Below are 12313 nucleotides of genomic sequence, written 5' to 3' on the forward strand. Positions count from 1 at the left end.
TAGGATGGGCAGATCTTGAAAAATTGAAACCTAGGAGTAGCCACCTTTAGGAAAAGATGAAAACTGAGTACTATGCCATATTATAGACCATAATTAGCTCAGTGTTAAAACCAGAGTAAGGTAGAAGGACATTCTTCATGAACAGTGAGTGGCAAACTTTAAAGCCAGAGTAAACCATCCTTTGGTCAGATATTCACCACTTGATCTGACATGACAGTGAGTTTGTTACTTGTCAAATAGAAGTTGGTGGAAAAGTTCAGGAAATGCACATACCACAGGACCAGAGAAAACTGGAATTATTGTTGTTGTCTGGCCAGCCAAGTGTAACAGTTGTGAAAGGATCCACATGGCGACTCGGTTTAATATATATTTTGGGGTTTTTTTTGTGATCCTAAATAATAAGTAAATGTATCAGTTAGGAGAGGAGCATGTATAAACACATACGTATCTTGTTTCTTTATGATGAAAAAGGCCTGAAAGTTTAGACCCCAAATCACTGTATGCAGATCTGTAGTTTAAATGATCTTTCCCTGATCAGTGGTAGTATGGAAGTAGAAGCTACGGGAATAGAAGCAGAGAAATTGTGTGGCAAAATACTCCCAAACTCATAAGTGGCTTAGGAGCCCACCTCCCATTTTCAAAACTAATGCAGGTACTTAGGAAACTAATTCCCATTAATTTTCCATTTTTGGACCAAGACTTTTAACCCTTGGACAATCATATTTCTTCTAGTGCATCTTCTAGTACATTCCTTTTTTATCCAAATTGGATACATTACAGCTATAGATAAAGAGAAGAAGGAGGTAGCTGAATTTGTCTTTCTGTGCAACAAACTATGATAAACTTAGGTTTGAATTAGATTTATATTCCTCTGATGCAATATATTCTTACAGGCAATCTGTAAAGCACGATGCCTTCTTGTGAAGCAGCATGTCTCCTATAGCATATATCTGTCTGCTGGTGTTAAAAACTAGACCTTTCAGATGATAACAAAATATTATATCTGGCAATTTTATTATTTAAATTTGTGCAACTGCTAGCAATTGGTGTATCATTAGTTTCTCGGTTTGCCATAAACTGGAAATTTCTTCTTTGCAAAATAACTTAAACATTCCAATACAGGAGCAGGAAATGATTAGAAACAATATAAAAATATATTAAACTCTGCTCAAAGGATAGCCCCTCAAAGAGAGGTTTCCATTAGTCAAGTAGATAATTTAAAAATTAATCTAAGCACATTTCAACTTCCAAAACTGAATCATTGTGAAACGTTCATTTTCTCTAATCCTGTAATTGCTACTTGAAGGCTTTTACAAATTGTAGATTGAATGCCTGTAAACACATTTGTCTCAGAGACTTTCGGTGTAGATTTTACGTTAAATCATACAGGGCACAGAAAATCTAGTCCATAATCTAGTATGCTACAAATATTTATTTTCAATATCTTATGCAGCACTTTTACTGGTTAAGAAAAATTTCTAAGCATTTCCATTTTAAAGAAAGATCCTTAAATAATACTTACATTTGTCTTTTGGGTATTTGTTTTGGAGCTGCCTTCTTCCTTAGCAGAATCTGTTTAATACAAAAAAGAGCAGAATATTTTAGTGCTACCTGTAAGGCTTTCAGACATCCTCAGTGAATGTGACTTAAATACACAGGATTTGACTACCAACAGTCTGAAAGATAGGGCTATAAGAATCAGACTCTAGAACTGTGATAAACAGTCTAGTTACAATCGGTAAAGTTGTAACAACAAGCTAGTCACATACTATAAAGAAGATGATCCTGATTCTTCAAACATAATGGTGTAAATCAAAATAAATTCACAGAAGGTGATGGAGTTTCATTGATGTACAAAGAAAAATTGAGGGAAAGCACTGGAAAAGTCTCAATAGGATTAGTACTAAAGTAACTTTATTCCTAGTATAATCTGCTTTTGTAAATGTAAGGATGAGCCATCTAGAAGCATTTACTGACAGCAATTTATGAGACTGCTGTGATGCAAATATTTCCTGATTTCAGGGCTATGTCCCAAGCCAATTATTTCTAGGACAAATAGCAAATGTGCAATGCATAACATATATACAGAGTGATGCTAATTTATGACTACTTCAAAGCCAGGGAATCTGCCTTCATCAGGAAGAAGCCTCCACAGAAGTTTTCAGCACTGTTGCTGGAAGTGAAGCAATTACTAGGTGCAAACCATAAGCACTCCATGAAATGCTCTGATTACAAAAAGACACTTACGTGGTCAAAACCAGCACTGTCAGATTAATGCAATTACCTTCTTTATGAGAACTGTTTGCCAACACAGTGATGAACCCAAGATCCAGACTCATGTTTGAGAAGGCATTCATGGCCACCACTTTCACTAGGAAAGTACCTAGAGAAGACAAATGTCCAGTTAAGAATAGCAGTGGGACCAGTCCATCATGTTTGGGATATAAAATCCAATTCGTAAAGAAAATCCTATTCTTCTCTGTTAAGAGCTTTAGGGTTTTTCTGATGAATTTCCACTGGTGAAAAGCTTTTCAAGGAATGTTCTTCCCCTTTATCTCAGCGTTTTAGTAACTCAGCTGCCTTTGTCCTAGCACTTGCAATGCTATTCTTCGTCAGCTGGCTATGATATTACCACACAGGAAACTAGAGGTGTGCTAATACTGGAGTCCAAATGAGTTTAGGCATCTTGAGAGACCATCTGTCTTGTTTGAAAATTTCTGCCTGAAGGGAAGGGATGTTCAAATGGGTATAGGGAGACCCAATAAAACTTTTAATATTGAATAATTTTAAAACATAAAATGAAATCGCAATTAGCTTCTAGACTTCCAGCTTTGGCATGGGATTTGAACAGTTCATTAGACGAGGAAACATTTTTCTCTTCTGCCACTGAATTAACTCTTAAGGACAATCTCCCTAATCCCACATTTTAAAGGCTTTGATTTCTTAGTAATGGAAAGAAAAAAATACTAAAAAGCTTATTCATAAGTAAGTCCAACAAAAACTACACGTTGGAGACCAACACACAGAAAGCCTCCCCTATTCTTTGTCACATCTACCGAGAACTCCTCAGATTATTAATTACTGCAGTGTAAACTGCAGAGGAGTGTAGACTTGAAAAGTTATACATATGAACAAACAGGAGGAAAACACTTTGTGATTCAGGAAAATGTCATCATTTGTACTTGAATCAGATCATGTCATGAAAAAGTAAACCCTGGTTCACAATGCCTTTTTTATTGCAAAAAATCAGGTGAAGCCTTGCTTTCAGTATCTGTATGGAGAACCCATTTGCCAGTTCAACTTTTTTAGCTCACAAGTCAATAAGACCATGCTGTTCATACTGTTCTGCAGACCAAGTTTCAGCAGCTAAAAAAGCTACCAAATTCAGCTGTACTTTATTGTTCCCTACCCTGGGGTTCTGTGACTGTTTATGTGAACTCCTCTACTCAGCTGTGAGTGTCTTAGAAATACAGAAGATGTCAGCATGCCGTACCTTCAGAGTGCATGGGAATGATGTATGTTCGAGGTTCCCCATAAGTGCCATCTTCTTTGTGAGAGTGAGTTTCATTAGATCCAATCACCTCAAACTTCAGCTTATCTGGGGCACCATGAGACACAGAGACATTTATCTCCAAGTTCTCCCCCAGCTGCAGAGTGTGAGAAGCTAATGCAGCCTGAAGACCAGACACTGGCTCAATTAAGTGAACAGCAATGCTCTCAGAGATCTCCAATGTGGTTGTGTTGCTGGATGCTCGGATTTCCAGCTGATGTATCCCTGGGCCTAGCAGCTCTTGAGAGGCACTGTCGAGTGTCAGATTGTGAGGGACAATTCCTTCCTTTGCACTGGATTCAGTGAGTGTCATGTTATCTGCTAATATAATGTAGGTCACTCCATTGCCTGCAAAAAGACAGTTCAAAATTTCTCACAGCTTGCATAATAGACCATCCAATTCTAGCTGCTTTGTGCAGCATTCAGGTATTTATAAAGGAGTCATAAGAACACTGCAGCAATGCAGGGTTTTGTGCCCCTCTAGGCTATGGAAGTCTATCACATGTTGTCTGCTGGGAGTGTTAGGGCAGTCAAGAGAATTCAAACATATGCTACTGAATTTTATTTTTTAAGCATATATATGGATTCCAGGAACTTGAAGTAAGAACAAACGTACATCAGCAAATGTGATTGGCTCAGCACGGAATCCTCTTACCCTCAATCAGAGAAGCATTTCTGTGGATTCCTAACTTCAAATATGGAAATATTCCTACTGGCTTCATGTGGATTCATGTGACTAAAGTTATGCTCATGCTTTGTCAGCTTTGTGTAGAGGGAAAAAGGGTTTATACTTATGTTTGAGGTGATGTAATAGCTCTGAGAAAGAACCCCTCCAATGGAGCTGAGCTCATTCAGTTGCAGGAATGCAACAATTAGAAGGAAAGCATTCACTAAAAAGAAGTATTGTTTTGCATAATGAAAATCCTGCTTCTATCCCATGGGTAGCATAATATTTAGCCTGGCGTTTAAATCATGCAGAGTAATTACCCTCACCTCCATTGAGTTCAACTTGAATCCACAACAAGTCCCCATACAGTGTACAGCAGTGAGAGCTGTTCCCAGATTCATACTGGCTATAGCACCCAGTAATGCTTAGCTGATCCATCTTATCTTGAACAGTCACCCGCTTCTGTGCCGTCACGTGCCATTCGCTGGTGGTGCACTCCACAAAAACAGTAAATTCTCCAGGAGATGAATATCTATATGTGACATTGCTGACCAGTCTAGAATAGAAAGAGAACAGCTTCTTGTTGTGGAAGACTGTCCTGGGAAGTCCTTAGCCTTACGTGATAACAGTGGTCACAGTTCCCAAATTTCTGACCTGACTCAGCTCTCCTGCCATCACTGTAATCCCTCATTTTTTTACACAGAATCTTTAGGGTTGAAGATTGTTCCTTTGTTCCAGCTACAGTGTCATTAAGGATGTATATCAGGGCTGGTCATTCTCAAAGTATATCTATAAGGGTGGCTACGTTTTGCTGTAAAGTAGGTAGGTTACAGTTCAAGAACATGTGGCATTGGATCTGGTTTGTGACTTGTTGGCTCTGAGCACAGACATGTGACTATGCACTTTAGAATATGTAACAGGGCCCTTAATTCTCTATTCTTTATTTTATTCCCGATTTACCGTCTCTTAGATATATCAGTGGAAGCTGAGGCTGCTCAGCATTTTGTCAGAGCACTCCCTTGCTCTTTTTTAATGTGCAGCTGCTTCTATACTTGCCCATGCTAGTAAAAATGCCTCTTCACTCCTGGGTCTGGTGCAGCTCCGGTCATGATAGCAATAGGAGATGAATGGATATGAAGAAGTCTGTGGTAGTTACTATTATTACTAACAAGCATAGGGAGATGGTGAAAAGAATCCAAGGATATCCTTCTTGAATGACATACACCATGAAAGGCAAATAAGTAATATTCCTGACACTATTCTCTTCTGAACTATTTATATTCTTATCATGGTACCACCTTGCAAATGCAAACAAAGATCACGACATATTATCCTTGATAATGCATATTTATCATTAGCTGTTTTAATGAAGAAAAAGGTTACATTCTAACTGGACTTCAAACACATGCCAATGACAAGTCCAGACCAGAAAAGGCAATCCCTGTAAGAGTGGGTATCAAACTGGACACAGAAAACAGATGAGCATGACTGCGAGCCATTTAGTAGGTGAAGTAAAAGGGGCTTCCCATAAAAACAGCAAGCCTCTGCTTACAGCTAGCAAATATATTTTACTTAAAGGTTCACTATCAAAGATTTTTTTTCAAGTTCTTTACAGCTACAGGCCTGTGTCTGTAGCTCTGAAAGACTGTTTACTGTTTCTAGTACATTACTACTTTTTTGGTTTTCATTCTTTTACTCTTATTTTTCTAGTTGACTCAGATTCCATTAGTAGACAAATAAATTTCTAGAGCCATTCTCTGTCATTCCTAGCACTATGACAAAATCTGATTTTTAAATCCAGCAGAAAAATGTTTGATCTGTTAAAGACACAATTTTTATGCAATTAAAACAAAAGTAAACCTCCAGAATGCCATTGTATTATTTTAAATGTTATAAAAAAATACTCCTTAAACTTAAGAAAACAATGATTGCCTGTTTCTTTGGCAATTACTGACATGTTTTCAGTAATTTTGTGTCTTAGGATCTGGAATAAATTCTCTTAGTAAGAAATAGGAATCACTTGTCATAATAAGCAGAAGAAAGATTGTGGTTGGCAGCTTGACATAAAATTTTGTTTTAATTTCAAAACAAGTTTCTGCAGAATACAAGTGTCTTGTATGTATGGTCTATTATTAATCTACTTAATTTTTAACATCTTATTTAAGAGACTTGTAGCATTCAATAAAATGCAAGCAGTGAAATTTACTGGTTGTCTGATGATACATGAAGGATATATCTTACGTTAGAGGGTAGTAAGGATCAATAGTGTGGCCATCTCCAGTGCTAATGATACAGGAAAGGTTGCCAGAGTACGGAGAGAGCAGCCAGTTCAAACTGACTGTGATATTTTCAAAGACAAAGCATGTATCTGTTACAACCAGCTGCAGACCTGTAAAACATAATGACAGAATTCAATGCCATTGTTTGACTACATTTCTTACATAATTCAATTAATTTTCATGTATTGACAGCAGGCCTTCTCCAAAGCTGAGCTGATACTGCCGCTAATTTGAGTGCATTAGTGGTGTGACAGGGAGCTGATTCTTTTCCATACCTACTGGTCAAGATTCTTGTTGGAACATAATTTCATTTAAGTGTGTTTTATGTGTCTGAATTTCCTGGCTTTGTATCCTATCAAAAACGCTCAGTTAGGATAGGGAAGCTACATTATTGTGCCTATTTTTAGTGGTCACAGCTCTTCCAGGTTCTTCCCTAAGGATGGAGCAGTGATTTTTAAGATAAATATTAATGGTCACAGTGTTACAGCAAAGAGCAGAACAGACATTTGGTGTTGACAGCCCCCTCCCACTTACCTTCCTTGCAGTGGTATTGAATAGACAAATAGCTTCCGGAGGCTGGACAAGGATCTCCAAAGAAAGTGCCATCCGCTGCCACCTGGCAGGCCTGAAGACCATGACACTGGCCTGGAAGGAAGGACCGTTTTATATGAAGTAGTGGGTTTTGTCTTTGAGTGTTGTAACAGCTCAGATGAGAGATGATTACAGAAACAAAAAGGGGAGGGGGAGCATATCATGTCACTGATTTCCAGACAAACTCCCATATCACTTTGACTTTAGTGTGTTGCTTATTGCCTGGTATTTCTTAGCACCGTTCCACTTTATTGGAATAAAGCTGAATTAGAGAGGGTAAAAAAAAAGAAGTTATATGTTTTGTTTAATTTTGGCTGGAAGCCCAAAGAACCGCCATAGGGACAGGCCATAGTCACTGTTTAGTCTGGCAAGCCACGGAGGCCCGTAGCTCCAGGAGGTTGTGTACTTGACACACGGCAGGCGGCAGCAGATCTCTCCTGCCCTCCTGTCCCCATGGGTGCCAGCCTTTTCACCCCTCCTGGGTTGGAGTTAGGTTTGTATGGATGTGTTCTCTTCCATCTCTGTCAAACCTAGGGTCTCCCATTGAGTTCATCAGGGAATTGGTGTGCCCACGTATTTTCTTCACACAGTGAGAGGAACCCTTGTTCTGCATTTACTCCCCCTCTCCTTCTCTAAATCTTTCCTCCTCGCAAAATCCCTCCTTTCCATCCAGCCTCCTGTGGGAACCTCCTCCATGTCAGTTCTCTGTGATTCCCTTCATTTTAGGAATAATCCACTTTCTTATTCACTAACTCTACTGAAATTCAAGGTAAAATATTTTAGGGACCAGGAACTTTGGCATGTACTCTATGCTTCTGACAAGCAATGCCATAAGATACTACCTGCTACTTCGTCTTTGACACTGATCCAGCTACAGTCTTCATCTGTATCATACTGGCGAGGAGTCTCTGATACACAGTAGTGAGGGGTCTTCCGTCCGTAGAAGCTCTCTCCAATTTGAATAACTTCTCCTGATCCGCATTGTACAGTGGCATTGTAATTCTCACAAGCAATGCTCTGGCTAGATTCTAATAGGAGAAAAAAATCAGATTTAACTTTTTGAATTTCTGAAGAATCCTGCTACAGTTTTGCTGCATATCCATTTTTTTTGTTTCTCCCTTTTAAGCTAAACAATTAAGAAAATGGAACAAAAGAATAAAGAATAAAATATTTTTGCTTTTTTAAAATCCAAAAGAATAGATTTATGATTTTTACTGCCTTAAACAAAAATTTGAGAACATTTTTAATAAACTGAAATATTTTAATTTAAAAAAAACCCATATTTTTGTGGAAAACACTTGGCATTTGTTTGACTTGCAGTACTGGAAGGTTTAGAGTTACTCTTTACTTCCAAAAGAGCCTTGTGGCGGTGTGTGATTTGCATGATATTCAGGTAATTGCTCTGGAAATAGCTTGCATATTAAGCATGGGACCCAATCCCATTTCTGCTACAGAGACACCTTTGCTCCTGTGTGATATTTGACTGACTTCATTCAGCAGGACTGCTCAGGTCATATGTCTAAATGCGTACACCTCAGTCTTTGATTAAGCTGGGACAGTTAATTATCTTTCAGAATTCTGAGCATCCTGTAGTAATCAGGATACTTAATACCCTGAAGAGGAGGATGCGAAAGACTGCTCTCATATGGAGTGTTGCACAAGAATGTTTTTGTTTCAGTTGTCTCAGTTTAAATACATTTTCCTGCAGTTGCTGTTTTGATCATTCCCCTTAAGTACCTTGATTAAACACTGTGTCGTGGTTTAACCCCAGTGAGCAACTAAGCACCACACAGCCGTTCGCTCATCCTCCCCCCTGGTGGGAAGAGGAAAAAAAAAAAGTAAAACCCATGGGTTGAGATAAAGGCAGTTTAATAGGACAGCAGAGGAAGAGAAAATAATAATAACAATGGTACAAGAATGTACAAAACAAGTGATGCGCAATGCAATCGCTCACCACCTGCTGACCGACACCCAGCCAGTCCCCGAGCAGTGATCGCTGCCCCCCGGCCAACTGCCCCCCAGTTTCTATACCGAGCATGACGGCACATGGTATGGAATAGCCCTTTGGCCAGTTGGGGTCAGCTGTCCTGGCTGTGCCCCCTCCCCGCTTCTTGTGCCCCTGGCAGAGCATGGGAAGCTGAAAAGTCCTTGACTTAGTATAAGCACTGCTTAGCAACAACTAAAACATCAGTGTGTTATCACATTATTCACATGCTAAATCCAAAGCACAGCACTATACCAGCTACTGGGAAGAAAATTAACTCTATCCCAGCTGAAACCAGGACACAGAGCCAATGTGCGCACACTGCACTAATTGTGTGCTATTGTTATTTAAAGGCTAAATCTAAGCCTGGCTGTAACTATAGCAACATGATCAGTTTACAGATTAGAGCTCTCTAAATAAGCTTGAAAAATTATTTGCTTTTAAATTCTAGTACAGACTATCATCTCATGCATTTTTTTGTTCTTTACTTTGTATAGAGAGTTCCCATAGTATTTGCTGTCTCAGCAACTTTTACATGCAAAACTGTACAGAACCTGGTTTGTGTTCCTATGTGCAAACCCTGGTTCAATACGTATATTTTTACTACAACAAATTGCTAACCTACAGAGCACCAAATGGTAGAATAGAAATAATAAGAAATAATAATAAGGAAATTTTTTACTTGCATTGAGAGACACAAATAATGCTAGGATAGATGACCACAGAAAGGATGAAGGCAGAAAGCTGTCTGCTTAGTTGTTTGTACACATATACCTATCTCAGATGATCAAGTAGATACAAGTTACCAGTTTCATTTGAAGTTTCAAACTCAATGTGAACCAAGCCTCACAGTAGCTGTGTGTAAAGGTGTTAAGTATCACTATGCCCATTTTACAGAGAGACAAACTTAAGCACCGTCAGGTTGCAGAATGTCCAAACATTCAACACCGAAGGAAACTAATGAAAATATTGCCCCTGTTTCTTTGAGATATTAGATCTAACTCCTTGCATGCAAAGCTGGAAAAGAGGAATCTACTCTATTATTGAAATATGTATGTGTTTTAATGGACATAGCCTTAGATAGATACTGAAAACAAGGCTACTATTGCCTCAATCTGTTCTCGGTTTCCTGGGTAATGGAATGATGGATGTAGTGTAGGACATATTGTTGCTCAATAATGCAAACACTCTTTGAATTTAATGGGCTTTAAGTCAGATCCTATGGTAACAGATTATAGTTTCCTTACAAACAGACAGTTGTCTACTGTGGTTGTAATGGAAAAATAATTTTAATCTGTTTTTGCAAGGAAAATAAGCTTAAGGGATTGTGCTGTCTGCCAATTTCCTCTCCCCCAATCATTTTTAATGTTAGTCATCCTCAGCCAAATTTGATGTATAGATATAAACCTCAAAACACCCTAAAATGTCATGAAAATCAATAGCTAGGTAGAAGAGAAAGAGCTACCTCAGTGCCTCTATTAGGAGTAGGGATTATAAGCCAGTGTTCCATGATGTGGGATTCAAGTGGCCAGCACGTATGGCTGGAGCTCTGAGGCAGCTGCAGAACTGCAGGGGAGGGAGCTGAGGGAGGAAAAAGTATTTGCAGAGGTGGGATGTGCTGGGAATATGGGAGTGAACTGGGAGTGCTGAGGAGGAGGGTAGGGAAGGGAAGTGGAACAGAAAATCAGGACAGGAAACAAAACTTTAATAGTTTTGCTGATTGTGGAATGACTTGTTAATTATGTCAGAAGTAGTACAGTACTAGACCAGGGCAGTAGCACTGCTAGGGCTTGTGGTAACCTGTACTTGCATACTGGATTCAAAGACTTTTTTTTATATTAGTGAGCTTACAGCCAGACTGTCCTTCCAGTGCTTGTGACCTCAGTTCTAGTTACAGTTTAAAAGTTACAGTCTAGTTACAGTTTAAAATGCTTGGCTTACGTGCAAAGTGTGAGGAACACAAATTCCCCTCATATCTGTATGTTGAATGGGATGAAATTGCTGGTATTCCCTTCCAGGACTGTTTGTTCCAAGTCGTAATTTAAGGGACACAATGTCTGTAGATTTTCTGTCTGAGCACTAAAATGCCACCAGGAAGTACAGGTTCCTGTCTGCTTCCTTATCCTGGGGAAGCGCTCAAACTTCACCTGATGGAAGGGTCTGAGAAGGAACAAGAAAAGCTTGCTCTCACTTTTGCTTACTCCAGGCTGCTAGGAGTGGTGTCTCTGGAAGCCTGGCTGTATTTTTGCTTCAGTTACAAATGGAAATTATTTTGGCATATATTTATGATTAAGAGTATGTTTACAGGGCAGTCATACAGGTCGCACCTAGCTCAGGTACTATGGTATTGTGGGAGTTTATTCTTGCAACCATCCTATTATGCACTACTCAAATTGGCTTTAAACTAGCTAGCTTACGTCCGCTGTAGACATGGACTGCTACACATTTAGATTCACTCTCAGATCCATTGCTATTTTACTAGCCCTCTACTGGAAACCTGGGCCTTAATGGCTAGCTGCTGAGCAACTACATCTCCCAGTGATTTCAGGGTTCTTCCTTTCTTTGGATCAGATCTTGCATCAGAGCACTGGAAAAAGAGCACCTGCTGGGCTTATATGGCTTTTTGCTTGTTCACTTTTAATAAGCTTTATTAAGTTATTGCGCAGCCACTTTGAAAGCAACAAGGCAAGTTATGCACAGTTGTGAATATGGCACGCTTACTTCTAAGTTCCAGCTGTTGTGTATCTTACCAAACTCGCAAATGAAGTCAAATTCCTGGCTGCAATTTTCAGTCACACCCCACTGATACTTGGCATTCTTCAGGATGTACCCACATGTGGATGAGAAGGGAGATGGCTGATCCTTGTACCAGTTACTGTAGCTTATATTTGAAGTGTCCAGCCACATCATTGACCCTGTGAACAAAGTAATGGTGTCCTGAATGTTTATTTTCCACAGTAACACAATTACAGTCAGAGCCTGCACAGCAGGACTGTAGCCCTGCTCCTACTGAAGCAGAGGTGTTCTAGTCTGTGTAGGGAACTTCAATTACATTTTATATTTAGCCTGCTATAATCACTAAAAAAGACACTGCCACTTCCCCCTGTGCTCCCAGCCTCAAGATTCCACCATTTCCCTTGCATCAGATCTTGCAGCACTTCCTAGTGTGGTGAATTGGCGCAGCTTGCTCTTCCACTAGAGAACTAACCCAGCACATTTTTTTCACTGGGTCAGCAAGCTGA

At 39.4% G+C, this 12313-nt stretch overlaps 1 protein-coding gene across 1 annotated transcript in view; it reads right to left on the reverse strand.

Moving 5' to 3' along the window:
* LOC142414140 (polycystin-1-like protein 2) overlaps positions 1–12313 on the reverse strand; it is a 43168-nt gene that overhangs the window by 30245 nt on the left and 610 nt on the right. Inside the window, 9 exon segments of the mRNA XM_075511041.1 lie at positions 274–391; positions 1523–1572; positions 2285–2383; positions 3494–3898; positions 4544–4773; positions 6459–6606; positions 7031–7141; positions 7930–8115; positions 11822–11986. Coding sequence (XP_075367156.1) covers positions 274–391; positions 1523–1572; positions 2285–2383; positions 3494–3898; positions 4544–4773; positions 6459–6606; positions 7031–7141; positions 7930–8115; positions 11822–11986 — 1512 coding nt within the window.

Source organism: Mycteria americana, chromosome 8, assembly GCF_035582795.1.
Source record: "Mycteria americana isolate JAX WOST 10 ecotype Jacksonville Zoo and Gardens chromosome 8, USCA_MyAme_1.0, whole genome shotgun sequence".
Taxonomy (NCBI): Eukaryota; Metazoa; Chordata; class Aves; order Ciconiiformes; family Ciconiidae; genus Mycteria; species Mycteria americana.